This window comes from Bactrocera neohumeralis, chromosome 6, assembly GCF_024586455.1.
Source record: "Bactrocera neohumeralis isolate Rockhampton chromosome 6, APGP_CSIRO_Bneo_wtdbg2-racon-allhic-juicebox.fasta_v2, whole genome shotgun sequence".
NCBI classification, from domain to species: Eukaryota; Metazoa; Arthropoda; class Insecta; order Diptera; family Tephritidae; genus Bactrocera; species Bactrocera neohumeralis.
In genome coordinates this window covers 10,150,767-10,178,398 of record NC_065923.1, presented here as the reverse complement: position 1 = coordinate 10,178,398, position 27,632 = coordinate 10,150,767, and the positions used below count along the sequence as shown (strand labels likewise).

At 34.1% G+C, this 27,632-nt stretch overlaps 5 protein-coding genes across 15 annotated transcripts; 2 read left to right on the top strand and 3 right to left on the bottom strand.

Annotated features, from left to right (window-relative positions):
* Positions 1-2,104: 2,104 nt before the first annotated feature.
* Positions 2,105-10,432, bottom strand: LOC126762045 (uncharacterized). 2 transcript variants are annotated; one of them, XM_050478527.1, is made up of 6 exons: positions 10,347-10,432; positions 5,648-5,774; positions 4,070-4,237; positions 3,806-3,939; positions 3,053-3,253; positions 2,105-2,987 (listed from the first exon to the last, which is right to left on the bottom strand). In XM_050478527.1, the coding sequence occupies exons 1-6, from the start codon at positions 10,407-10,409 to the stop codon at positions 2,409-2,411; spliced, it is 1,272 nt and encodes a 423-aa protein (XP_050334484.1). In that variant the 5' UTR covers positions 10,410-10,432; the 3' UTR covers positions 2,105-2,408. The 2 variants fall into 2 exon arrangements, with proteins under 2 accessions (XP_050334484.1, XP_050334483.1); XM_050478526.1 differs by lacking the exon at positions 10,347-10,432 and adding an exon at positions 6,274-6,640.
* A 29-nt stretch (positions 10,433-10,461) lies between these two features.
* LOC126762046 (uncharacterized) lies at positions 10,462-11,514 on the bottom strand. Its single transcript, XM_050478529.1, has 2 exons — positions 11,395-11,514; positions 10,462-11,336 (listed from the first exon to the last, which is right to left on the bottom strand). Exons 1-2 carry the CDS (start codon positions 11,416-11,418, stop codon positions 10,536-10,538), a joined length of 825 nt encoding a protein of 274 aa, XP_050334486.1. The 5' UTR covers positions 11,419-11,514; the 3' UTR covers positions 10,462-10,535.
* Positions 11,515-14,170: 2,656 nt separating this feature from the next.
* On the top strand, positions 14,171-15,148 carry LOC126761469 (uncharacterized). The gene is made up of 3 exons (XM_050477649.1): positions 14,171-14,444; positions 14,514-14,588; positions 14,679-15,148. The coding sequence occupies exons 1-3, from the start codon at positions 14,293-14,295 to the stop codon at positions 15,055-15,057; spliced, it is 606 nt and encodes a 201-aa protein (XP_050333606.1). The 5' UTR covers positions 14,171-14,292; the 3' UTR covers positions 15,058-15,148.
* Positions 15,149-15,420: 272 nt separating this feature from the next.
* On the bottom strand, positions 15,421-19,976 carry LOC126761467 (probable methyltransferase TARBP1). 7 transcript variants are annotated; one of them, XM_050477642.1, is made up of 9 exons: positions 19,949-19,976; positions 17,901-19,876; positions 17,634-17,828; positions 17,199-17,574; positions 16,629-16,828; positions 16,171-16,561; positions 15,973-16,109; positions 15,751-15,921; positions 15,421-15,695 (listed from the first exon to the last, which is right to left on the bottom strand). In XM_050477642.1, exons 2-9 carry the CDS (start codon positions 19,853-19,855, stop codon positions 15,533-15,535), a joined length of 3,588 nt encoding a protein of 1,195 aa, XP_050333599.1. In that variant the 5' UTR covers positions 19,856-19,876; positions 19,949-19,976; the 3' UTR covers positions 15,421-15,532. The 7 variants fall into 7 exon arrangements, with proteins under 7 accessions (XP_050333599.1, XP_050333598.1, XP_050333604.1 ...); XM_050477641.1 differs by lacking the exon at positions 19,949-19,976 and having other exon boundaries at positions 17,901-19,927; XM_050477647.1 differs by lacking the exon at positions 19,949-19,976 and having other exon boundaries at positions 17,897-17,995.
* A 689-nt stretch (positions 19,977-20,665) lies between these two features.
* LOC126761288 (zinc transporter 1) lies at positions 20,666-27,427 on the top strand. 4 transcript variants are annotated; one of them, XM_050477331.1, is made up of 12 exons: positions 20,666-20,839; positions 20,902-20,947; positions 24,492-24,677; positions 24,759-24,883; positions 24,942-25,039; positions 25,223-25,350; positions 25,412-25,537; positions 25,603-25,749; positions 25,891-26,003; positions 26,083-26,314; positions 26,391-26,472; positions 26,581-27,427. In XM_050477331.1, the coding sequence occupies exons 3-12, from the start codon at positions 24,501-24,503 to the stop codon at positions 26,667-26,669; spliced, it is 1,317 nt and encodes a 438-aa protein (XP_050333288.1). In that variant the 5' UTR covers positions 20,666-20,839; positions 20,902-20,947; positions 24,492-24,500; the 3' UTR covers positions 26,670-27,427. The 4 variants fall into 4 exon arrangements, with proteins under 4 accessions (XP_050333288.1, XP_050333287.1, XP_050333286.1 ...); XM_050477330.1 differs by lacking the exon at positions 20,902-20,947; XM_050477329.1 differs by lacking the exon at positions 20,902-20,947 and having other exon boundaries at positions 20,666-20,858.
* Positions 27,428-27,632: the final 205 nt, after the last annotated feature.

Genomic DNA, 27,632 nt, shown 5'->3' with positions numbered 1-27,632 from the left:
ACCAAAGGAGCGGAGGTCTTCCTCTTCCTCTGCTTCCCCCGGCGGGTACTGCGTCGAATACTTTCAGAGCTGGAGTGTCCATCCGGATAACATGACCTAGCCAGCGTAGCCGCTGTCTTTTAATTCGCTGAACTATGTCAATGTCGTCATATTTCTAGTACAGCTCATCGTTCCATCGAATGCGATATTCGCCGTGGCCAACGCGCAAAGGACCATAAATCTTTCGCAGAACGGTCATCGGTTGCTGTCATCGTCCAAGCCTCTGCACCATATAGCAGGACGGGAATTATTAGCGACTTATAGAGTTTGGCTTTTGTTCGTCGAGAGATGACTTTACTTTTCAATTGCCTACTCAGTCCGAAGTAGCACCTGTTGGCAAGAGCAATCCTGCGTTGGATTTCCAGGCTGACATTGTTGGTGGTGTTAATACTGGTTCCTAAATAGACGAAATTATCTACAACTTCAAAGTTATGACTGTCAACAGTGACGTGAGAGCCAAGTCGCGAGTGCGACGCCAGACCCATTTTCTGTGCTTCCTTATCCAGCCTGGAGAAAGCAGAACTAACGGCGCGGGTGTTGAGGCTGATGATATCAATATCCGCTCACCTTCGAACGGATGTTCTTAGGCTACCCAGAGGATACTTGGTCAAAGGCCGGAAGTTGTGAGCTGCTTGAGCCATGTGTAAAAGAATCGTTTCTGCCCACTCCCAAGTGAATAGCGATCAGAGAACTTTCCTCACTTGCGTGAACTTCTACATATGACTCCATCCTCCAACGACATATTCATATACATAAGTTAAAATACACGATTAAAAGCACTTCAAATATGCACAGAACGCCATTCACATTAGACACCTTTGCAGACTTCCAGTGAATAGCGTCCTTGGAGTCAACATCTTCCTACTTCTCCGCAAGCGATCACTGTTGTTGATGTTGTAGTGGCAGAACAATCGATCACTATCTTTACATGCCCTACCCTCTCATCTAACCACCATTTCCTTATGGCTTGACCCTATTGAACGTTTCACGGCATCCCATTAGATGGATGAAAATTAACTTGCGCTTTGTCACTTAAATATTGTCTGGATAACAACTACTTCAACAACAACACTATCTAATCGATATCTTTTTCTTAAAATATTATGACAAAAACACTTAAATTTAGCAAAGCTGACGTGCGCGTGGCTGACTATCACAGTATATGCCTAAAATATTGGTAAGACTCAGATACTTATATGTACATATCTACATATATGTATTATTGAACTTGAGAAAGAATATTTTTCTGATATTATTGTACCCTACCGTCTGACGTACTCTAAATGAAGAAGAGGTTAAGAAGGAAAGAAATATACTATTTCAATATATGTATACCGACGAGTCCAAAATTGACTGCGGTGTAGAGGCGGGGGATACTCCAAGGATCTTTATATCTCTCTATCTTTCCGCCTATCAAACTTAGCTAACCACTGTACATCTACGGAAGATACTGAAAACGACAATTTACACAGCCAGTCCTGCGGCACTACTAGTCTTGTCGTCACCAAAAAAAAATTCCTGCTTATTAAGGAAATGCAGAAATGATCCACTTATCCGTAATTTAAAAGACGAGGTGGCTAAGTCAGAGCATCTCTAGGCGAATCCGAGGCAGAGAAAATATCGCGTCCGTTAGAAACGATCAAGAGGGAACTCTATACACAATTTAAACAAATTACTCAGAATAGATGGAAATCTTCAACCAAATGCAGGACAGCGAAACAGGAGTGCCATATAAAAACACAAGCCGCAACAGTAAACTGTAAGAGAAGGAAGGTAGGAAATGGTTCTACATGTGTTTACGGTCCAACTAAATCCATATGTATATCACAAACTAGACATCGAACTGTTGGAATTGTCTAGGTACCAAAACTTGTAGGACTTTCTACAAATATAACGAAGAAGTAGTTTTATTGGGAGCACCAAATGGTTTTAACAAAAGCATTAAACCTGATACAAAGAAATAAAGATTTTATGAAAGTGTGTTAAAATGACACATCCAGCACAATTTGAGAACGAAGCACTTCCATTATGCCCTACTGTCAAAAATGGAAACACTGTGAAACAATTAAAGTTTTAACATTGTTTAATATTTTTAATCAAGATAACATTTTGATATTATTTATTTACATTATTGGAAACAAATTATTTGTCATTTGCTACTTTATATAGACTTCGATTGCTACCAATTTAATTTATTTAGTGTAAGGACTATTATTATTTAAAATTTACAGGTTTGCGCAAAAGTATCACACCCGTGTTCGATTTACAAATGCTTCACAAAAGTTTGAAGCATGTTTCAAACATCAACAAAAAGTAAAGGAGGCATACATATGTACATATGGAAGTATTTGTATGCGTACAAATCACGTTTATGAAGTATAATCAGGCTTTGGAATCTCCGGATACATTTGTTTTTGAGGTTTGAGTGGTACTTGAGGTTTACCTATGATATTGGTGTAGGACCAAGGTAGTTGACTACGTAGTTCTGCGTTCAGACGTGCGTTTGACTGTTCTACATTTGAATAGCGGCTATTTAGAGGTGTTTCTGTTGATAGGTGTTGAGCTTGTTCCAAAGGCAAAACAGGAGAAATCGGCCTGGAGTTCGTGGCTGGATAGTCAAGACGATCCGGATGTGAATCCGCATGGCGATATGATATATTATTATTTTCAGCTGTCCTCAATTGTTCGCTATCATTTTGTGTTGACACCGCTGAGACCTGGCGAATTGTAGCTAATGCAACTGGTGTTGAGTCGCCATTGAAGCTTTTTTCATTTTGAATTGGAAGTTGTTCAATTACTATCTCTTTTGTATTCGCACCAGGTTGAATGGGTGGCAGTTCTGTTCTGCGTAGGTTGGTATCTATCACATGTCTTTCAATGGTTGCAGTAGAAGAGCTCTGATCACCAGACAGATTGGTGGAACTCTCGTTTGTTATTGAACTAGAACTCTGAAAAGATAAAACATTACTTGATCTCATCGACATTCATTGGCTCAAAAATTGCAAGTATTTACATTTTTTGCCAGAACGTGAGACAATGACAAGCAAAACCCGGTTCCAAAAATGTTAAGCAGCCATATAAGTACCACGCGCGAACTCAAACAAGTCATTACTACCGCAGGTGTAATAAAGTAGGCATCAAAGTTTGCCAAATAGTTCATTAAAACACCATTTGAGGTATCTGCTCCGATATATGTAAATGCATCGTTTACTGTCTAAAATTTTAACATGTTAGCGAAAAAATTTACAAATTAACAAAAATTTTAAGTATGTATATTCTGAATGGGTTGAAAAATCGGAATCCTAACCTTAGTGCACTAACCTTAATTGAAATATCTCTGAATTTTTTTTTACAACTGAAAACTGTGAATTTTGTGTATTAAAAAAAAGGTTGTTTTCTGACAACAAACAGGCTTCTGGTTCAGAAAGACCACAGGAGGCGGCAAAACCGAAATTTAGTGAGTCAGCTATGATCTTTGATATTCGAAGAAACAAGTAGGTAATATAATTCGTGACTTTCTACTCGTAAAAGTCTGGCGGGCGACGGGTAGCGTATTTTTTGTACATCGAATTTTTTTTATTACTCAACTTCGCTCAAATTAAGAGGTCAAGAAACGTCAATTTTCGAAGACTCGATGGTTCACACTATCTAACCAATATCAATATGTCGAGAGAAAAAACCCTATTTTCATTAAAACACACTGTTATTTCATTATTAGGCCAAAGGCTTTTCAACCCACGAAGATACATAAGTATGTATTACTTACAGTTGTGTGTATAATGTCATATATAAAATAACCAGTTGCTACACCGTCTAGAATACTTCCTCCGATCACTATTAAAAACCATGGCCAAAATGAGATGGCTGCAACGAACTTTGTAACACGTCCGCATATTGAAGCTATGATGTAAAAAACATATTAACATTACAATTTAAATAAAAATTATTAACTTTTGGCAGTTGGGAGAACCATTTGCTCGTTTTTCGAAATTAGATTATTCAAATTATTTAACATAAAAATTTAACTCACCTAAAACAAGCAGAGATGTTACTATCCATAAAGCGCTTACTGCTGCATATGTGATCAGAAATATGTACGTCCGATTTGTAATTTCAAATGATTTCGACCAAACCATTTCAATTTCAATTTCGGTTGAAAGACCTGTCGCTGATACTTTTGGATTCCCGCAAGTTTCTCCTTAAAAACATAATCGTTTCGTTTTTAAAAGCGCACGCTGATATTTTTAAGAAAAAAACTTGTATATTTTGACAATGACTCACAGCTTCATTGACAAAAGATTTTTAAATTAAAACTCTGAGAAACAAGTATTAGTTGTTATTAGTAAAGACATTACAATTTAAGTATTCTCCATAGCTGTTAGAGAATGTTTTTTTCTGAAACAACAATAACAACGGTTAGAGTCTTCTATAAAAACCACACTGAGAACTAAAATTTATGGTTTTTGAACTAATGAAGAGGCGAATAAAATCTGATGTGTTTTGGGACTTGCACACTCGTCCCACTAGTATAGAATGAATGTAGAAAATGTTGTATATAGAAATTATAAAAGGGCATTTAGATGGACTTTCTGTTAACATTTCAATATTTCAATGTTTATCGCCTGAACAGCGTATATTAGGTTTGCGACGAAGTTTGTAAGACCCCAAAGGAAACGTCTAAGATTCTTTAAAATATACGTATCTATATTAAATTCATTAGTGTGACGAGCTAAGTCGATTTAGTCATGTTCGTCTGTTTGTATATACTCAAACTAGTCCCTCAGTTTTTGAAATATTGATCTGCAATTTTGCATACGTCCTTTTCTCAGTACAAAGCTGCTCATTTGTCGGAACAGCGGAATCGGACCATCACATACATACATAACTGCTGTACAAACTGAACGATCAAAATCAAGTTCTTATATGGATTCCCATTTGAAGAGATATCTTCACGAAATGTGGCATGGGCTAATGTCTAAGACAATGCTGCAATCTTCGAAGAAATTGTGTAGATCGTATTAATGTATAGACTACTAGCAAATATATCTCATACAAACTGAACTGATTAAAATATTGCAGAATTGCTTTGGGGAGCGATTTTTCTTATTTTAAAATCATTCATTGCACATCAAGTAAAACAAATCTAAATTTTCATGACCGTAATCTACGGCCAGCTACACTATTTTTTTATGAACGAGCCCAATAATTCACATATAAATTTTGTGCATATTTTTCGATGCGGTCTGTATTAGGTTCCCCAAAGATATCTGACAATTGTCATCTCGTACGACATCAACTCGAAAAAAATACTACTTGCTTACTCGGGAAAAAGAGAGTCATATGCCTAGTTGGGACTCTGGTTCGCACCAGTTACAAAGTGGTCATTTGTTAGTTTGAGCGGGTAATTATACAAAATTAGATATATTAATATGTATTTATGTATGTAAGTATATGTAGTAGGAATGTGCTTAAATACTATAATGATTACTCTTAATTACTTAATACTTGTCTGTGTGGTAATTATAGAATCTCGTCATTTACGGCTTTACGCTTATAAACAGTTTAAATGTATACACATACATACATACATATCTAGAAACACACATACTTTGAAAGTAAATCAAGCGCATTACAAATTCAAAGGGGTTTTTGGTTATATCTGTCGTTGCTTCATTCTGGCAGCTTTCCTGAGTTATTCCGTATATTGACAAACCAAGATAAACGCAGCCTTGGAGCTGAAAAGGTATCCACATTTCAATATACATATGTACACGTGATTATGCAATTTTTTACAACTATGGTAATAATGATTGAAAATATAAAGTGATTCACGCTTTCGTCAACGCTTACACAAATGATAGATAGGTATAGTCCGCTATATGCTTCCGCAAACAACAGTCAACATTTGTGTGTATGTATGTATGTACACAACAAATTAGGAAACCCATATTTTGTTCAAATCTATCATGCTTCGTAGTCCGAACACAGATTTTTATAAATTTTAATTTAAGTTTAGAATAGAAAAAGGTAAGTTCGAATTATGGATGTTTTATAATTTTTAAGCACTTTGTTTTTTTTCGATATTCATGTTAATTAGGTTTGGATGAATCTTTAAACCTATTCACAGTTGCACGCGTATATACATATGTACATATGTATATTTTATGGTTCCGAAATACAAATATGAATATTTTCTTTTGTATTTTTGAGCGTTTAATAAATTAGAATAATTACCAATATCACAATTGCCATGAAGGAGATGAAACATTTGGCAAACCCGGTATTGACATTAGAAGCCATAATGCTTATATTGCTTTCCGAGAGTATTTCCAAGATAAATGTGAATTAAAGGGCTTTTACCCTTCCTTTAGCTTTCACCGAGCAATTTTTACAACTTGTGACTGCGAAAACAGAAACCTACGACGGTAATGGCGATAACGTTAACTGCTTAGCAAGTGCTGGCGTTGACGAAAATATGATTTGATGGAGTATTGTATAGTCGTTTATCATCTGGCGTTCAATTCGATATCTTATCAAAGTAATAACTTCTGCCGTTTTTCCAATCAAGTGAGGTGGGGAATTCTTTAATGCCGGGTACGAGCATTACATACTTTTGTACGTGGGTATGCTAAACCATAATAGAGAAACATAAAAATTTTGCAAAACTTTACACAGCATTCGCCCAAATATTAGGTATTAAAATAAACAGTTGAAGGGCCCTCATGCGGTGTTATCAATCTCTTATCATATTAGCTTACATCATTATTGGCTTCTAACTATAAAATCATGCATCGGCCTACATCTACATACATACATATACCATACCCAGTGGTCAAATCTACAAATTAAAAACTACTTTACAACTAGCATGAGGCCCAACTAGTTGCCCGACGGTCTTTTCCTGAGCAAGCAGTTGGTGCATTTTTCAAGTTGTAGTATCTCCTATCATCAAACAAAGTTGTAGATAATTTCGTCTATCTTGGAACCACCATTAACACCAGCAAAAACGTCAAGCTCGAAATCCAACGCAGAATAACTCTTACTGACAGGTGCTACTTCGGACTGAGTAGGCAATTGAGAAGTAAAGTGGTCTCTCGACGAACAAAGGCCAAATCCTACAAGTCACTCATCATCCCCGTCCTGAGATATGGTGCAGAGGCATGAACGATTACAACATCTGATGAGTCGGCGCTACGAGAAAGGTTCTGCGGAAGATTTATGGTACTTTGCGCATTGGCAACGGGGATTACTATAATGAAGGATAAGGGGCTTAGGGCGGTGGATGGAGCCATGTGTAAAAGTTTACGCAAGTGAGGTAAAATCTCTTAGCGCCATTCACTTGGAAGTTACCAGAAATGATTCTTTTACATATGGCTGAAGCAGCTCACGACTTCCGGTCTTAGACCAAGCATCCTCTGGATAGCCAAAAAATATTCCTTTGAAATCGAGCTAAAGTGAAAAGGCGAAACATCCCCTCATCAGGGTTGTGCGCTGAGTTTGGCACCCACCTCTTAAAAAACCCTACCAATGAAAAGAAGAAAACAGGCCTTTTGATGATGACCACTGCAAAGGTTTATTGATTACGATTTAAGGGCATGCACCTGGAATGTCCGGTCACTTAATTGGGAAGGTGTCGCTGCCATTGATGTCCTAGTTAGAGTAAAGGTTGACATCACCGCCGTCCAAAAAATGCGATTGACGGGACAAGAACGGAGGCAAGTAGGTCCTAGGTAGGTGAGGAGAGACTCAAACTCAAGGAAAGTTCTATGTTGAGAAGCTGCAATCACAGTAGACAGCCGAACGATTTTCTACTCGACTTGCAGTCCTGCTCTTTGAGAGCACTCCTCAGCAACTCGGTATAAAGGAACTGTGGGACGGTGTTTCAAGCTCCTTATCTGCAGCTATACCTACTACCTCGCAACGTTACAATCGAACACAACAAGTTCGAGATGGGATAAAGAGTTGAAGAGGGAAGCGAGACGCATTAGCAGACAAAAAAAGAAAGAGGCCGAAATGCGTGAGTACGAAGAACTTGACAAGCTGGCCGACAGGGGTAATGCTCGAAAATTATACGAAAATAATGCAGCGACTAACAGAAGGTTCTAAGACCATAGCATACTTTTGTAGAACCCCCTGAGGTGATCTAGTGACTGTTGCCCAGAGCATACTACAATATGGAGGGAACACTCCAGCTTGCTAAATGGCAGTGAAAGCATAACACCAGGAGATGGTGAAACCGAACATGAAGAGGTTCGAATAGCAATTACCCGTTTGAAGAACAACAAGGCGGAGGGAGGATCGACACCTCTTCGTCGATTTTAAAGCTGCTTTTGGCAGCACGAAAAGGAGCTGCCTTTATGCCGCTATGTTTGAGTTTGGTATGCCGCTATGTTTGGAGTTTGGTAATACAGCTGTGTAAACTCACGTTGAGCAATACCAAAAGCTCCGTCAGGATCGGTAAATACCTCTCCGAGCCATTCGTTACCAAACGGGGTTTCAGTCAAGATATGTAGATTAGACTTTTTATAAAGCGGGCCATGGTTACTTTTTTAATGTCGTACCAAATAACATTCTTGTATATTATTATGGACTCAGAAGTTTCATTAAGATAGTATCTCAATTTTCAATCAAAGTACTCTTTGCACAGGCGGACGGACGAATAAACGGACAAACTGTCACCTGGACTTACACTCGTTTCATCGTCCTGATTATTTATATAAATATATCCCTATTTTTATCTCGATTCGTAGTAGGTGATACAAACAACCGTTAGGTGAACAAAACTATAAAACTCAGTAGCAACATGTTGCGAGACAAATACCAACCCGCAACAAAAACACACAGGTAGGAATTATACCTATTAAACAACACAAAACGAGATATTGTATTACAAGTTCATTAACATTGGATTATAAGCACCTCAAATGTATAACATAAAAACTATCGGGTCATCCAAGTAGAGATGATCCAGCATTCATAATTGGATAATATTAAACCGAATAGACCACTTCCAGCAAGCAGTGAGGAAAATATATCAGCCGTAGCTGAGAGTGTACACGAAGAAATTTTGCTCAGCGTTTGTGCCCATTTCTGGCTCAATGGGTATGTAAACAAGCAAAATAGTCACGTTTGGGACGAAGAACAACCTGAGGAGATTCACGAGCTGCCATTTATATTCAGAAAAAATCGGTTTGGTATGGTTCGTGGGCCGGTGGAATCATCGATCTATGTTTTTCAAAAAATGACGTCGTTGAGAACGTAACCGTCAATGGCGATCGCGCCATGATAACCAACTATTTGATGCCTGAAATTGAAGCTCGTGATCTCGGCGACATTTGGTTTCAACAATAAGGCGTCTCTTCCCACACATCGCATCAATCAATGGATTTATTGAGAGAACACTTCGGTGAACAGATAATTACAAGTTTTAGGACGGTCGATTGGACACCAAAATTGTGTGAGATCATACCGTTAGATTTTTTCCTGTGGGCATACATAAGTATGTACATATGTGAAGTCTAAAGTCTATGCGGACAATCCCGCTTCGATTGACGCCTTGGAGCAAAACACCACGCGTGTCATTCGCCAGTTACCAGTCGAAATGCTCGAACGACTCATCGAAAATTAGAGTCAACGGATGAATCATTTGAGACGTATCCACGAATGACGTTTGAAAGAAATAATCTTCAAAAAATTAATGCCAAATGTACTTTCGAATGATAATAAACATTCCCCATTAAATTTAAGGTTTCTGTATTTTTTCTTTCAAAAAGTAGGGAACCTCGAAATGGATCACACTTTAATCCCGATTGTTTGTCTTTTACCGAGAATCGACAAATATTTATCGCCACATATACATACTTATATGTACATACATGCATATATAGTACTAGAACATGTATGACCCGAGTTCGACAATTTTATTTTGATATCTTCCTTGATTCAAGATCATCTATTGTAAATTGTAAGATTATAATGCAAATTACGATATGAAATGTAATCTAAATTTAAATGAAGCTAGCCAACTTTTACATTTGCATAAATGAAATATGTGGGATATTTAGGAGGGCTTCAGAAACTCAGATTCACACAAACATATACATATATATATATATCCACTTCTGCCCATATACACACACATATGTACGTATGTCAACGAATAAGAGAAAAATATCTGTGAAGTTACTTTGAATTCAAATATCCCAAATACACACATAGAAACATTGATTCATATACGTGCTGGGAACTGTGCAGCCATTGTTTGCTTAAGCGTTGTGAGATTTCAATAATTATACGCACCTACATACCCGTATATTGAATTTACAATTTGAGCCCGTTTCATAATTGCTTTGTTTGTTTGCACGAGTCATATGATTTGCATTTACACCTTGGATCAACTTTTTTAATAACTAACATGGAGTATTCATCTACACACACAGGTCATGATCTGCGTTTGGTTTATTTTAAAGAAATATTATAATATAACTTGCGAACAATTAAACTCGAGCTGATAATATTACTGGCTCTGCCTCGATTTCAGCTACATTTGCCTTAAGCTCCGCCTCAGTTTGTTTTAATTCTGAAACCGTGTTTTTCGGTGTTGATGACGACAGACTTTCAGGTTCCTCATTGGCAGTTTGTTTGGTGTTGTTGTTTTTCTCCGTTTCCTCACTAATAACTTCAGTTTTTTCCTGCAATGGTGTAGCCTTGATGTCTGTCTTTCTAATGATGATTTGAGTTGGTTTAGAATCAGTGTCCTTCAAAGTTGCGGATATAACTTTTGTTTGATGCAATTGGAAAGCCGGCAAAATGGGGAAATTTCCAAAATGTGGTTGCACAGAAATATGTTCAACCTGTATCCGAGTAGATCCTGATTCTTTATTCGAAATGTTTTCGTTGGATGCATTTATTGAATCAACACTTTTTGGTTCAACCACGGTTTTATTGTGATCGCCGTCGGAAGAAATAACTTGGCCTGATTCATTATCCGTTTTTCTTTTGAGTACTGCATGATCTTCAATAGGACTTAAATGACTATCGGTTGATTCCGTTGTTTGATGTGCGAGACTGCCAGCGCTAGAAGCTGATTGTAAAAAATTCTGCTCTAAATCCCCAATGAGCGATTGTAAGGAAACCGTCTTCAAACTTGCATCTTGATTATCTTCATAGATTCGACGCTTTACTATTTGTGAGTGCGTTTCTGGATTATAAAGATTTACGTTTTTTAAATATCCGTCAAAAATATCATCCAATTGCGATGGGCGTGCCAAAGATGTTACACACAATGTGCTAAGCAACTGAAAATCCAAATTCATAAATTTTATTGCAAACCGAAATTTACTGTTAATCACTTACTACTAAATATGTTGCACCCCACATCACAGCAGATACGAGTGTATTCGTTTGAAGTGTGATTTTACGATCAGATGCGACTGCTTTCCTCAGGCACGAATTCTTTTAGAAGCACAATGGCTACGAGTTAGGCTTTTTAAAGTTTCGATGATATACTTAGCACAAAAGCTTTTGCGGATCGAGCGTGTAAGGTGCAAATTGCTTTGATAATTTATTTCGCTTGATTTCATTCGAGTGATGCTTTTAATTACCCCTTAGTAAAGTGTTTACTTCGGTACATACATACCGAATATGCAATGAAGATATGGCTTAAAAGTACCAAATTTGTTTAAGTTTCGTAAATACATATGCAGACGTCATCAGATATAGGAACAACAAAATGCGCTTATCCGTAGTTTATGGCACACAAATTAAGGTCTCTGCGTAGAAAACCACATCTTTTTAAACTTTATGATGTATGTAAATAACAATCGGTTGATCCGTGAATTCTGGACCAAAATGTTTAATACAATTAGATATAATTAATAATATATATATATAGTATATATACTTATAAGAGAAATTAAAATACTGAACAAAAGAACAGCAAACGAGAAAAGACGAGCAAATTAAGTAAGACCAGGAACAAATTTGCTTATAGCTCAGGATTGATGGATGAATCAATGAATCAAGCTCAGGATTATTAGAAGGTTGCTTGTATTACCTAAAAATAATCGAGTTAGATATAGGGTTATATGATCAGGATGAAGAGACGAGATCAAATACAGATGGGTGCCTGTTCGTCCGCCTGTGCAAGCGATAACTTAAGTTAAAATTCAGATATTCTTGGCAAAAAAGTGAGGATGAGTTCGTAGATGGTCGTAATCGAACCTTTGCCACGCCCAGAACGCTACTAATGAAAAGCCTATAAAATACCATAACTTAGCAATTAATTAATATATAAAGCCGTTATTTTTGGGGTAAAACTAAAAAAAAAATGGTCGTGGCACCGCCCTCTAATAAGTCTAACGCACCTGTCTTCTAAACCATCAAGCCTATATTAGCCAAATTCCTATAAGAAACCCTACCGACAATGTAAAAATTAATGAAATCGAATAATTCCTCATATGATGGTTTTGTTAAAGATAGATACAAAATTTTATACCCGAGATGGCACAAAAGATTTTTATAGGAGTCGGTGTTAAATTAGAACGATTTTGAACACCTATATCTCGGGATCTACTGGACCAATTTCCATGGGATTCTTACACTTTTTAGTATTTATCAAGCACCATTGAAAAAATTCGGTTAAAACTTTGCAAAAATAGTGTCTTTTAGGTATGGCACTTTTTACCGGATATTTCGGTCAGTCTGTAAGATTTATTATTGCAATTCGGTGACAGTTTGCCGGTATGCCAACATTTTGCTAAATTGGACCAATAATTTGATTAGCCCTCATATACCTAAAAGTAAATTTTTCTAACTTCCGTTTGACTTTATACTTCATATAAAGACAAATATTGCTTTATAAAGCTTGATAAAGTTTTTTTTTCTAATCTGATATAAACTAATCTATAAAATCTGGTGAAAACTTGCCCTAGGCCACACATAACTAACAAACCTTATGTACCTGAAGGTATTATCCGGGTATTGATCGTTGCAAGAGTATGAAATATTCGGTTACAAACCTTCCTTACTTGTTAATTTTTTAAATCTAAATTTTTCCTGTTTCTATCTATGAAAACTCAGAATATAGTATTGATAATGCACTAAAAATCTGAATATTTTAAATGTGGGAGTAGGTTTTTTATTTAAAATGAATGCATAATATCTCAAAAATGTTGTGTCTAAAGTCGATTGGAGCAAAATTGGCATTAATAAAGTATTTCAATACTTGTTTTATGAACGTTTTACATTGATTTCAAAACTTTAAATCGTTTATACCAAAAATCAAGTGTTACAAGTGCGTCTCGTAACTTTAAAATCACTACACCAATTCTCATCAAATTTTTAACCCTATTTTTGTACATAATTTACGAAGTAATTTTTAATATAACAGTAACCAATTATCAGATTATTTTATAAATATTGTGTTTTTTCTTTCAAAGTTTTCTAAAAAAATGAAAATTAGGAAATACTCTGCCTGGAAAAACTATTATTTAACGAAAGAACCTTGTCTTTTCGATTTCGGAGAATACATGAGCTATTATAAGAGACACAGCAAATAGCTTTTTCCAACGTTCGAATTGTTGCCAATGCCATATTTTTTTTAATTTCTTCGTTTAAATTTTACAGAACATTGTTCGATATGACGTTAGAATAAAGAAATTAAAATTTTTCGTAACAAAAGATTACTGTTTTTGCACGAATTAGCATTGCAGAGCAGTAATGAATTTGATTTTTGCTTGAGTGATGTTATAGACAGACAGAGCTGGCAGAGCTTGAATCTTAGTTTTTTACATTTTACAATAAATATTGTAACAATCTTCCAAATTTTGTTTATTTACTCGTATATAAATATGTACAACAACATCTACACACATAGTACGTAAATAGCGTTTTTCAAGGGTTCTCAGTAGTCAACTCACGAGCATGTGCCCCTTCGCTTTGGAATTGAACACTACAAAACACGCTAAATTAATTAGAGCCACCTCAGAGCACATGCCTCACTTCCTTTATCTGCTTACTAATTAACACCTTAGAATCGTTAATTAACAGCCGATGTTAATTAACGGAATTGCAAAAGCTCCGAAACATCAATTCCAGTTAAATGAGTTCGATATAAAAACCAGGTAAATTATGAAACGAAGTTCAAACTGTCTAAGTCGTTATTTTACTGGGGAATTGTGTGGTTGAGATCAAATCGATCTTTAAAGGGATCCAGCTGTCAGGCATAAGCGGGTTACAGCAAATCAGGTAAAGATGCTAGTAAAATACACCGTTTTTGCTTCCATTTTGGTGGCTTTGCTCTCCACTGGCTCGATAGCATTGCCCCTGCTGGACTCATCAAGTGACATAGATAACTCAACGTTACAGGAAATGATGGCCAGTGTCAACGATACGCCGAAAAACCTGTAAGTCCCAAATGATGATGATTTCTAGAATTTTTTTTAATATTTTCACTGTTCTTGCTCTATGAATAGGTATGTTGTGAAAGCTGTTGTTTATGAAATTGGAATATTAACGGAAGTCGATGACAACGAAACCAGTTTCGAAAGGTAGACATGCTATATAATACATACATACATATGTAATTTCAATAACTACACACACACATACGATAAATAATACAAATAAATAATTTCTAGTCAAGAACGAGTGGATTTAACATTCTATGACACCCATTCCAATCAGAGCCACATTAACCTTGGCAATGTACCTCTACCGATTCAAACGAATATATCCGGACAAGTACTTACGGGTATCGCTCCCGTCAATATTGGTGCATTTAGCAGTCCTACAGAACTTTTGGAAACGTTGCCCTTAACAGGAACTATTGTTAATATAACTCACAGCAACACAGCTTATTACCAACTCAGCAAGTCAAACGTTAGTGACTCGTTAAAGCCTCGTATAACGGATGTTGGCGATTTGACAAATGTGTCCCACCTCTTCCCTGTTGTGAGCCAGGACCCATTGCAATATCCAGCTACTACTAGCGACAAAACAAATTCTGTGGAAAGTTAAAAACAGTCATGTAAACGCCTTACCGTTTTTTTCTTTTAGACTGTGGAAGTGTTTATGATAATGTATATAAATATTTATTTTAAGAGAACAATTCGACATCTTTTACTTGCTTATTTAGAACAGTATATTTTACGTACTCCGGTTTCGACCTTTGAATGGAATAATCTTATCACATATCAAAAAGGAACAAAACATTTTAGAAATGGTATTGTACGGAATTTCAATGGACCAAATTTAAATATTTGATTTATGGAATATATAAACACTTTCCTTGATAGGAAAACATTTTTTGTTTCAGAAATGGAAGGTATGGCTGCTTTGCTTTAATTAGACTAAAAAAATACTGAGTGATACTGGTACAAATAGTTGATGAAAAACTTCAAAGCTTTATTATCGCATAAAAGGACAATAACTATGTACACGCGGATATACACATAAATATTGTATAATATATATATAAATACGTCACAAGATTTTATGTGCTAGAGTTTCCAACGATGTGTTGCTTACAATATTCCCACATAAACAATGCCCCCGTTACGTGTACATTTAGGGAACGTATTAATCCAAATTGAGGTATTTCAATAGCATAATCTAAAAAGGCCAGAATATTGCTTGGTATACCTTCCTTCTCGTGCCTGAAAATATTGTAATGTAATAAACTCATAAATCTCATAAATATATTGCACTCACCCTAAAACCAATACACATTTCCGAGGAAATGAAAACCCAATTATATTCTGACTGGCAACAGTTTGTTCGGCTCCTATAATATCAAAACCGTCTTCGCGTTTGTCTTTTAAAAATTCTTCCAAATTAGCTTGTTGGACTTCAAAAATATTCAAATTTTTTTCAGCAGTCATACTATAATTAAATAGTGATAGTAAAAAAATACACATAACATAGAATACTTACCTCACACTTTTGAAATCATCTTTTTCAACAATTTTTTTTGAGCTTAAAACCAAGTTTCGTATACCAAGTACTTCACATGATCGCGCAATGCCTCCAATATTAGGAATTTTGTCTATAAGACTTGCCACTACAAACATCTAAGAAGACATAACGTTTTATTCGACATTTGCATAGTCATAAAAGCACATACATACTTACATAAGAATTTACAGAAGCTTCTTCCTCAGCAATGCTACTTTTGGTGCAAAGAGCGGTTTCCGGGTTCATTTTACGCTGCGTATTAATACCATTGTTGCTAGCAAAAACTACTTGCTCAGGTGTGTGAAATTCTTTCATAAAACTGCGCTTTTTCTTCGAAAATATATGCCTTGATGTTTTATATTTTTTAAAATCCAAATTCGACATATATTCGTCGGCTGGTGCCATTGTAATAAACATTAAATTATCGAAAAAATGTTTAGTATCAGCTAAATATATATATGGGAGCAACAACCGTACATCATTCAGAAGTTCATTCAGTTGTGATCCGATAGCCGAACCAATTGCTTCTTGCAAATTATATTGATTTGGAAATGAAGTATCGGCATCACTGAAATATTGATATTCTTATGATTTAATTTTTCTTCTGCGATACAATGGAGCTAAGATATACGTACCATTTATGGTTTTCCAAAATTTTATATATAACCAGCTGTGCGTATGAACGCGTCTGGAAATGGGGTCCCATGGTGAGAGGAAGAAGTTTGTTTATAACAATATTTTCATAGTCTTTGGAAAGCTTGGTCCGATTTAAGACAGCGTAACAATAAACCATGCTAATAATAGACACCTGCTGGCTAGGTGTGTATTTGTTTACCTTAAAGAATAATATTAGTAACTAATATTCTGCATGTAGGTCAATATACAGTTTTGCGCACTCAATAAGCAACTTAAAAGGACTCATATTCTACTATAAATACTGGGCGTATGCGTAAAGCCAAAAAGGACTTCATTAAAAATTTAGTTAATTACTAAATTTGTAATATGTTAATTACACGTGTGTTTTGATGAGTCATTAAGGTTCTTTAGAGGAGCATATGTATGTTAATTCAATAGATTATCAATTAGAAACTGCGTGTATGAAAACTGCAAAATTGTTACAAAGTTAAGCCTTTAGTGCACAAAATACACAGGCGACTGCATTTTTCATATGCACACTTTCTTGATCGAATTTTATATTATCTTACATCATTTAATTTTTTTATAATAATGTCATCATTAGTTATACACTTCGCAACAAGCAGCTCGAGTATATAAGTTATGTTCAGTTGATTATTGTGGTTTAATAGCAGGTTTAATATGTCTTCACTGCAACCACATTCCCCTTCTGATTGTATTAGTAAGGAAATTACTGCATTTAATATTCTCATTTTCATTCGATGCTCAATAGAATTCTCAAAATACCTTGGCTTTTTCGAACTTAAAACTTCGAGTTTGTTTAGAAGTTCGGTGAGTATTATAGCGTTATTTTCGATTGGCAATGATAAAATATATCTTAAGCGCAAGTGATGGAAACGAAGGTATTTTCGTTCATATGTTTCTAGACAATAGATTTCTTCAATCCTGCCAGAAAAAATCAAATTAGTGTTACAAAAATTTAAATTTCTGCATTATATTTTTACCTTGCGTCTCCGAAGTTTATATCACCCATTAAAATGCCCTCAATATAGGTTTCTGTCTTTAGAACGACACCAGAATTTAACACTGCAGAGCATATACCAATATTTTCAAAATCTGTGCGTATAATTCGGTCCGCATTTTCTTTTAATTGATGCGGCGCATATATATTTTTGAAGTAATTTAATAAATTTTCAGTTCTGTAAAATAATCATAACATAGTGCATTTTTATATAAACATATTTCAAATAATTTAATTACTATTTACCTACACAACATAGCAAAGCGATGGCATGCGAGACAATTTTTTAAGTTGTCTTAAAAACGTGTCTATTATATATTCATCCATAGTCTCTGTGTTAGAAACTAGCAATTGAGAAAGTTTAAGCAATGTTTTATGGGATCCCGTAGTTAAGATTTCCTCCATATTCTCAATGTAGTTATGTAAGTTCAGAGTATCTGTTATATACTGTTTGGTGAAAAAGTCAGGCCACTTTTTGCGAACAAAAGCTTCTGTATTTTCCCCGCAAGGTAGTTTTGAAATTACTTCGTCACTTAATTCTTTATAAGAACTGCCAATGTATTTATCTAGTTGCAGATTCCAAAATGACTGACAAATATTTTGTGCAATTTCGGAATTTTCCGTCTCGAACACCAACATGAAGAGTATCCAATTAAGATTATTTCGATCTGCTTCTGTTTTTTTCTTTAAACATTCAACGATCCCATTTAATAAAGATGTTTTGTTTAGTTTAATTTCTTCGTTTTTTTGAACGATATTTTCATATTTCAGTGCTGGATGGTCGATAGAGAGTTCTCCATTCAGATTATTTGTAACAATTTCATAAAATCGTTGCGATAGAGAGAGCGAATCCCCATTATCGATGCAGTTTTTAAGTTTAGTACAAAATGTTGAAAAATTATTAAAAGGATCCGTAACATTATACAAAGTTTCAATTAGAACGATATATTCAGTTATTGTCATACAATCAATAGTTTCGGAAAATGTGTTTTCACATAGCTTAATGCATTTTAACCGGATAAAAGGATTTTGTAAAACCCGGACTCTTGTAGCAATTTTTAATAATAGTTTGTTAGAAATCAAATTCGATGTTGTTTTGTATTGAAAGATATGAGAAAGCCAAAAGTGTAGTGGAACACTTTTTAGATTAATTTCCATCATAATTTCCACAAACCGAACAACATCTCCGTCCAAAAATTTTTTAACAGAATCCGTAGGAAGAAAATAGCCTTCATAATTATATAACCTTGTATTATTGCTGGCTCTTACAAATTGACCTAAAACATTGGGGCTGATGTCTGAACAAGAATAATTTTGGAGAATATATACAAGTGCCCAACGGGTAACCAGAATATTTTGATTTGATAAAATTTTAAGATAAAGAATATCCAGCCATATTTTCATGTTCGCGTTTTGAAAGTCGTTTTGTTTTATATGCTCTAGAGAAGGTAAAATTAGGTGTGACTGGTTTTCTTCTAAATTTTCCAATATGGTAATATATGACATCCAAAAACGCTGTTCTGTCGAATCAGTACAAGTGTAGTTTTTAGTTTTTATCAAATATAAAGCAGCCTTATATTCTTCGCGACCATCGCATTGCAATAACTTTAAAATCAGCTGCTCAATCTCATGTCCATCATTGAAACCGTTTATTATTGCAGAGAAATCGTCAAAGAACTGAATTAGCACATATGTCGTTGCGATTGATATATCCTTTGTATTTTTTAAATTCTTAAGAATCATATTCCAAAGCCGATTCACAATTTCAACTTCATGGAACGATCTTGAATATATTTTTAGGCAAAATATTACATCTGAAGTTAGGGATTTACTCCAAGTGCTGGAAAACAACAATTCCACAAGTAAATGTGCCCATTCAGATGATAATTTTAATTTTGAATCACGTGGGCACTTCTGCTTTGATACTTCTTTAACTACCTGGTAAATTATCCTGACGATGTGCTTTAAAGAAAACTCACTTTGCTTGTATAGTTTAATCATTCTTTGAAAGTAATCGCTGATATCAATTGTTGATCCATTTTCAATTTCTATTTTGATAGCATGATTTATCATAGATATATTTATTTCTGGTGTCGGCGTTTCCTTTGCGGTTGATCTTTTGAGCTGCTCTTCTATTGCTCCAAGTTGCATTGACAGAGCAATGTAAGGAATTTCGATAAAATGCGATTTTCCCAAATTATCCATTTTTGATTATCTTTCCTTATCCTAAATAGAGATTAAAAATTCAACAACTTTACATCTAAGCGAAATTTGCAATTTTCGGCACCCTGTACTTACTTTTCGATACCCGATATCAATTCTATACATGAAATAATTTGAATATGTGACATTAGCTGGCAGCTGAGTTCGCTCTCCAAAACATATGAAAAAATTTAATCTGCATAACACCGCATTTACACAGAGAATGTACATTGCTAACATTGCTAACATCTGTTAAATTTTCGACGTTTGAATGCTTGCCTTTTATTAAATATCTTCGAAAAATTAATTATACTTTGCATGCAAATAACTGTATTAACGAGATTAGAAAAAATTCATTAATTTGAAGATTTCGGTACACATACATCTTTTTGATATATCCATTTAAATTAGGACAATCCATTTATACTGGCTGCGTGCCAAATGGTAAAAAAATAATTTCTCATCAGGTTATTACTAATCATTATTACCAAATTATTTCGCTCTATTTTACAAATATATTTGTACTATATTTATAAAGTGTTACTGAGAGAAATTTTTAAAAACAAGCTCATGGATATCATCAGATGTAATTCAAAACCGAATATAAAAATATAAATTTTTACATGCATGCACGCAAAATTTCTCATATTGCTATCGTTAGACTTACACAGCTACAGTATAAAATAAATTTTAAATTAACTGAACGAAGTGCATACGGGAACACAGCTCATAAAGTTGGTTGCTGCGGCAACACTAACTAGAATCTGATGATTTTGACATTTATGAGTTACTTGACATCCCATTAATATTGACAGGTATTTATTTGTCCTAAAGTACTTAGCTTTTTTGCATAGTGACGGTCAAATATTTCTTAATATCATGCATTTATTTGTGTTTGAAAGCGACAAGTAATGAATACTAAGTGAAATTATTACCAACGAAAAACGAAAGTGACGAATTGCCAATCTGTAACTGGAACGACAAAAGGTGGAATTTGTGTTATAATGTTAGTGAAGTATATTTTTTGAAATTGTTTAATTTACGTTTAGTCTGAAGCTGCAACTTTTGTACATAATTTAACGTAATTAATTAAATGTAAGTTTGAATCATTATATTACTTCGACCACCTATACTTCGTTTTTAATAACTTCATTTGGGTTTAATTTGTATTTATCAATTTAACAACCAAATATTACGTTGACTTACTGCTTACACTGCTCATTTTTATTAGATGATGATAAGTTACTGCATTTCAACATTGTATTAATATTTATAATATCCAGTCATAAAAAACTGTGTGGATGAAAAAATGTGTACACTCCAAAGCTAGTCGTTTTGAAATTCTCCCATATTATTAATGTGATGTAATATTATTGTAGCAGAAAATTACATTATCAAGAAAATTAAGCAATCTTTGGCAGAATATACATACTATGTAGGCCTGAGACGTTGTGGTTAGCATAAAAACGATGATGTTTAAGGGGCAGATCTTATCCGTACCCACGAGGGTCGGGTCTCAGTAACTGAAACGGAACCGGATATTTATCCGTCCACGGACTGTCAACTCGGCACAATTCCTCGAAATAACTTCAGGAATAATTTCTGATGTTGGAATAACAAGAAGGGCACACAAGACTGTGTGACTTTTTATTTGCTCTAAGCATAAGTATGTATATCAGTTTTATTAAGATAAGTCACATATTGGCCGATATATGCGGTAATAAAGTCAATCGGAAGTTCGAAAATCTTTATATTAGGTATATGGGGGCTAAAGGAAGTATTGACTCCATTCAACCCATTTGTAGCATACAGACATACTACTAGCAAGAAAGCATTCTCTCTAAATTTCAATTATAAATCTAACACCTTGTCCAATAATTTCAGTAAAACGTCAACTATTTGTACTGGGGTCCACATATTCGGTATCTAGGGGCTTGAACAGTTTTTGCTGGATTTGGACAATTTTTGGTCATAAGGTGGCATACTTAAAGGCATTATTCGTGCCAAGGCTTACCCCGTTATATAAATTGCTTCTTGATTTGTATGGGAAGTAGTTGCGGACATATTCTGATTTCGGCCATTTTCCCACTGAAGCATAAAAATATCAGTGGAATGAAACTTCCCAAATTTGGTTGAAATCGGTCGGACGGATCTTGAGATATTTAAAGCCCTGTTATACCATGTTCGTGGGGGACTTTTTGTTATTGATTAATCGCTCTTTTAGTAGTTTTTAACAGTACCGCAATATGGGGAGTCGGCGGGGTTATCATCCTATTTCATCCATTTTCCCCATTGTTGGTAGGAGTTCTTATATTATTTGCACTATACGAATTTGGACGTTGTAGCTTCATGGGCTTAAAAGTTATGTAATCAATCACTCGGATTTCATCTCTTCTCGTCGTTCTGATCTTTTATATATATTTATATAACCCTTTATCTATCTCGTTTAATTTTATGTGATACGTACAATCGTTAGCTGAACAAAACTATTATACTCTGTTGCAAGATTATTTATTTATTTATTAATTTATTTAAAATAAAATTATTTATTTATTAAAAATGTTCGATAAAGTACTATTTTACTCGAAATTTTGATCGTTTTTGCCCTGCCAAAATTCGATTTGTGATCTGATTAAAAACACTATAGATCAGTGTATGTAGAGGCAAAAAGAAATTTCATTACGATCGCAGCTTCCCTCTAAATGGATATAAATCAAAATCTATAAATCTGAGACGGGTATATTCATATACATATATGTATATATTAACCTGGAAACCTCTTCCATCTTACCATCACAATACTACGTCAAAGAAATCGGAATCGTGTCATTTTTGTATCATATTAAGTAATTCAATTGTTAACTTACTTAAAAAGTCACATCAAGTTTGCAGCAAGAAAAATCATATCAATATGAAAATACCCTTTATTTAAGATCTATGTACATAATTTTATTAATTTTATTCAAAAGATTTTAGGCTTCAAAAAGTATTTCATACGCAGTATTTATAAATATGAAAATATTTGCAAAGTTGTTTTTTTTTTATTCTATCTGCTTCTGATCTAGTGGTGTGATCATGCTTCAGAAATCTATGAATGCTAGTTTTAGTTGAAAAAACAAAAACCTGATTAATTACATAATATAAGTTACAAGTTAAGATACAATTGTGTAAGGCTTTAAGTGATACCAATATAATTGTATGGTACATACGTCTGTAAACCAATATTTGATATCGAATGTAAGTATGTATATATTCATATATCGAAATCAATCAACTATAAAAAAGATCCCTTTGACAGACGATATCTTAAATGCTGAGATGATTAACAACCCTAACTTGCCGGTGCCAATCTGGCAATCTAATAATTAATATATACATATAACATACAAATTAGTCAGCCTTGTATTTTAATACTGATTCTAAAACACGTCGCCTATCGCGAGTTTCAAATAGACAAGTTTGTTAATGATTTATGGTTTTTTCAAAAATATATTCAATAATTTGTAAAGAGATATCATCTTTTTGTCATTTGACGAAAACAGATAACATTGATAAGGGAATACTGCCATGTTAAATTTTTTATCTCTACTGTAAGTCGATGTCAACGTTATAAAATAAATTTTAATCTCTAACTGATATTCTATTTGCAACTTTGTGGCAAAATACGTGATGTGCATATTGTGCATACATGTCTTTATTTACAAGCGTTTCTAATATACAAGCATACAAACATTTGTAAATATATATACATATATTGATATATAGTAAAAACAAATCTAAAATTTCGAGTGTAATGCATTTTTGAGTATTTTTAAGAGCATTTGCGTGCACGGGACATTAAAAATGTACAAGTAGTTTTTACCTCAATTTATAATTTCTGATAAAACAAAGTAAACGTTTAAGTACGGAAAAATTTTACTCTGTAGCATATTATATCACATTTATATTTGATATTAATGAAATGAAAAATTGCTGAAACTATTAAATATACTCACCTCAACTCTAAACTCGTGATAAAGTTAATGGTTGAATAAAAAATAGCAATAATTGCACTGGAACAATAAAGATGTCATTTAACATGTTGACGGCTCTTGATAAATATTTGAAACTGAAAGTTTAATACCTTAAGTACTAAATAGTGTAACCCATAGCCATAAATAAAAAAATATAATAATTATATTATACCGTTCGAGCATATGTATATTTATGAATATATTTCCATTCCTTTGCATGTTAATATATACATATATATATTTATACATATGCACATATTTTGGAAGGAAACTAGGTTATGTTTGTAAATACTTATGATAATAGTTATTGGGTTACTACAAGCTAGTTTGCTTAGAATATCTCTACATACGTCTGGTTCGGCGACATATACGAACAAGTATTCACATGAACAATATTGTTTAATAAATTTTTAAGTAAACGTACGTGCACGGCCTAATTTTTAGGCTTTTCTAAAATTATAAAGATAAAGGAATATATGTGTAATATACCCACGCTGCCTTAATCAGGTATGCATACACTATTTTTGGACCTTTGTTTTTCACGAGATATTTATTATATATGTACATATGTTTTATTGTACATGTCATTGTAAACGTTTTGAATAAATTCTATCTATCTTTTGTAGCATCAAAAAATGTCTAAATATACAGGGAAAAAATGTCGTTTACTTTCAATGATGTGGCTGACTGCGTTCTTCTTCTTCGTGGAAATCGTGGTGGGCTATGTGACAAATTCAATGGCCTTGGTAGCAGATAGTTTTCATATGTTAGGTGACATAGCTGCCCTTGTCATATCATTCCTATCGGTAAAAGTACGTAACTTTTATATATTTACTTACCAATGTATATACATATTAAAATTCATAATTCCTGACTTATCCATATTCATTCAGATGTCCCCGAAAAAGTGGTCCAAAAATACATTTGGTTGGGCGCGAGCAGAAGTGTTGGGTGCTCTGGTTAATGCAGTGTTTTTAGTTGCTTTGTGCTTTAGCATTACCATAGAAGCTTGCAAAAGGTAAAATATGAACGTTAAATATACCATAAATCCAGTTAATATATCTATGATCCCATAGATTTATAGAAGAAGAGGAAATTCACGAACCGAAACTATTAGTTATAGTAGGCTGCCTAGGGTTGTTGGTAAATGTGATAGGATTATGCTTGCTTTATGGTGAGTAAAATTGCGGTGTGTAAAAATTCAAAACTACGCTCAATCTGCTTTTTGTAACGTCATCTGTCTCAACAAGTTATGAATTCACATAAAACTATATAAACAGATAATAGGCGTAAAAAAAAATTGAGTGTTTAATTGCTGCAAATAAATACATATTTATATCCACATGTTCAATACTAGAACACGGCGGTCACCATGGCCATTCACACGGGGGAGGCCTTACTAGAAATCACAGCAGACTTACCGAACTGGCTAATATCGACGATGGCGAGGGCGAGGGCGAAGCTGAATTTGCTTATGAAAAAGAGGTATTTTATTGAATATACAATAAAACAGAATATAATATAAAAATATATATTTTACTTTAAGAAAAAACCGGTTAAGAAATTGAACCATGGACATAGTCATGATGCAGGCCATATGAATATGAGAGGTGCATTTTTACATGTATTAAGTGATGCTTTGGGTAGCATTATAGTTGTGATAAGCGCTTTGGTATGTACACAATTTGCATATAAAAACATATGAAAATCTTTCTTTACGTTCATTTGTATGTTTAGGTTGTATGGTTAACAGACTGGAAATATCGATATTATATGGATCCTGCTCTTTCAATTGTGTTAGTTTGCTTAATTTTACATTCTGTTTGGCCCCTTCTACGTGAATCTGCGTTAATATTGCTGCAAACTGTTCCAACTCACATTCAGGTAATCGATTGGATCTAATCTTTGATTTTAACTTTGTAGTTGTAGCGAGTTTCTAGACCCTGCTCAATTCCGATATCATTGAACCGGCTGTCTTATAAATTGCTGATTGAAACTATATTTATTTATTATTGGTCAATGCAGGTTGATGCCATTCAAAAACGTCTCTTAGAAAAGGTTGACGGAGTCTTGGCCGTTCACGAATTTCATGTCTGGCAATTGGCTGGAGATCGCATAATCGCTTCAGCTCACATAAGGTAACGTAAATGAGTAAAAATGTTATGGTTTTAATGTTGCAAATGTTGGAAATATATTTTTTTATATATTCATCAATAGATGTCGGAACCTTTCGGAATACATGAAAATTGCTGAAAAAGTTAAAGAATTTTTCCACAATGAAGGCATACACTCTACCACAATCCAACCTGAATTTGTTGAAATAGAAGGTTGTAACATGTCTGACGGTACATCTAGTTTAAATATGAGTGGCTCTGATTGCGCACTGGATTGTCCAAGTACAGCTGAAGGATGTGTTAAGGCAACTTGTTGTCAAAATAATAGCAAACTAGTAAGTACTGAAAACACAAGTTAATAATATTTATCCAAAGCTTAACCTTATATTGTAATTCTTAATTTCTTGGTAGAATCAGGTGCCCTCGCCGACAAATTCCCCTTATGCATGTCGCCAAAGGAACTCGACCAAAAATCCGAATGATGTTGAAGCAGGTACACAATTCGTTCATTTGCTGTGCTTTTATTTTTTATAATAAATTCTTTCACATTAACCCATTTCCCGGCATACTTCTTAATTCGACTGGACTTGATTTATTATAGGCTCCTCACTTTTGGAATGTTTAGCTGGTGCATCGGTGCATAATGGCAATTCGGAGTCTGGGCGTACGACTAATGGAGATGTAGTGTGACACCTTTACCTCTCATATATGTGACAAAAGTAATGAAATGAAAAAATCCCAAACGCACAAAAAAAATTTGTATTATCCATTTTTATTACAACTTCGCTACAGGTATAATTAATGGTTGAAAATCTGAATAGATAAGAATCCAACCAAAGATTGATAAAAAAATTCAGAATTGCATTGAATCAAGAAATATGATGTTATAAATCATTAATAACATAATTATCAACAAAAGCATCAAGTTACCATGATACTGGTTCGATAGACAAAAATATAATAGTAAAAGTTAGTGAATGTTAGTAGGGTATTCATATAAATTTAGTAGTAAAATTATAATTTTTTTCAGTACTTTAGCAACTAAGTATTCGTTATATTAGATTGTAATTTTAAAATTAAAAGAACAATTTGGATGCATTTCTTCTTTTTGACAATTGTTTGTTCAAATTGAAGAAATGTAGATCTTTTTTATTTTCATAATTTTACATGCATACATACATATGTAATATGTAAATTTTAGATTTAAGAAATAAAATATCTTTCACTTTTTGTGACATTTTTACTTTAAACATTGATATACGAACATGAGTAGTATTTGCAATAAATTTTCATATTTCTCAGCTTTGCATACGAGAATGTATTATTCTTGATTATCATTATGTTTCATTTAGGTTGTGATATGTATTTTGCAATTTTTGTATCGGACATTGTGTGGTTAAATAAAAATGTGCAATTCCGCCATGTTGGACATCGGCTCCATCTCAACATTCAAATTTGTAATTTATATCAACCAACGTACTATCTTTTTAACAAGATCACAACTAAATAGCTTCAATATACCAACTATTGGCGACTTTAATTCCTCAACTATTGACGCTATTACCAAGATAAAGACCGATAGGGCTCGGCGAACACGCCAAAACCATTGGATTCATGGGACTATTGAATTAGACAACCTGGCGATTCACAGAA

What these genes read in the sequence shown, in the direction of transcription:
- LOC126762045 (XM_050478526.1), bottom strand. Translation starts at nt 6,339, where the DNA reads ATGGCTTCTAATGTCAATACCGGGTTTGCCAAATGTTTCATCTCCTTC. An exon ending in GCGCTTGATTTACTTTCAAA is followed by an intron (nt 4,238 to 5,647) that starts GTATGTGTGTTT and finishes TATGTTTTTAAG; the next exon opens with GAGAAACTTGCGGGAATCCA. An exon ending in CTCACGTTCTGGCAAAAAAT is followed by an intron (nt 2,988 to 3,052) that starts GTAAATACTTGC and finishes TTATCTTTTCAG; the next exon opens with AGTTCTAGTTCAATAACAAA.
- LOC126762046 (XM_050478529.1), bottom strand. Translation starts at nt 11,418, where the DNA reads ATGTGGGGTGCAACATATTTAGTA. An exon ending in GGGGTGCAACATATTTAGTA is followed by an intron (nt 11,337 to 11,394) that starts GTAAGTGATTAA and finishes TTGGATTTTCAG; the next exon opens with TTGCTTAGCACATTGTGTGT.
- LOC126761469 (XM_050477649.1), top strand. Translation starts at nt 14,293, where the DNA reads ATGCTAGTAAAATACACCGTTTTTGCTTCCATTTTGGTGGCTTTGCTC. An exon ending in AACGATACGCCGAAAAACCT is followed by an intron (nt 14,445 to 14,513) that starts GTAAGTCCCAAA and finishes CTCTATGAATAG; the next exon opens with GTATGTTGTGAAAGCTGTTG. An exon ending in AACGAAACCAGTTTCGAAAG is followed by an intron (nt 14,589 to 14,678) that starts GTAGACATGCTA and finishes AATAATTTCTAG; the next exon opens with TCAAGAACGAGTGGATTTAA.
- LOC126761467 (XM_050477642.1), bottom strand. Translation starts at nt 19,855, where the DNA reads ATGGATAATTTGGGAAAATCGCATTTTATCGAAATTCCTTACATTGCT. An exon ending in CCATCGCTTTGCTATGTTGT is followed by an intron (nt 17,829 to 17,900) that starts GTAGGTAAATAG and finishes ATTATTTTACAG; the next exon opens with AACTGAAAATTTATTAAATT. An exon ending in TTATAAAAAAATTAAATGAT is followed by an intron (nt 16,829 to 17,198) that starts GTAAGATAATAT and finishes TTATTCTTTAAG; the next exon opens with GTAAACAAATACACACCTAG.
- LOC126761288 (XM_050477330.1), top strand. Translation starts at nt 24,501, where the DNA reads ATGTCTAAATATACAGGGAAAAAATGTCGTTTACTTTCAATGATGTGG. An exon ending in ATCGCTTCAGCTCACATAAG is followed by an intron (nt 26,004 to 26,082) that starts GTAACGTAAATG and finishes ATTCATCAATAG; the next exon opens with ATGTCGGAACCTTTCGGAAT. An exon ending in GTCAAAATAATAGCAAACTA is followed by an intron (nt 26,315 to 26,390) that starts GTAAGTACTGAA and finishes ATTTCTTGGTAG; the next exon opens with AATCAGGTGCCCTCGCCGAC.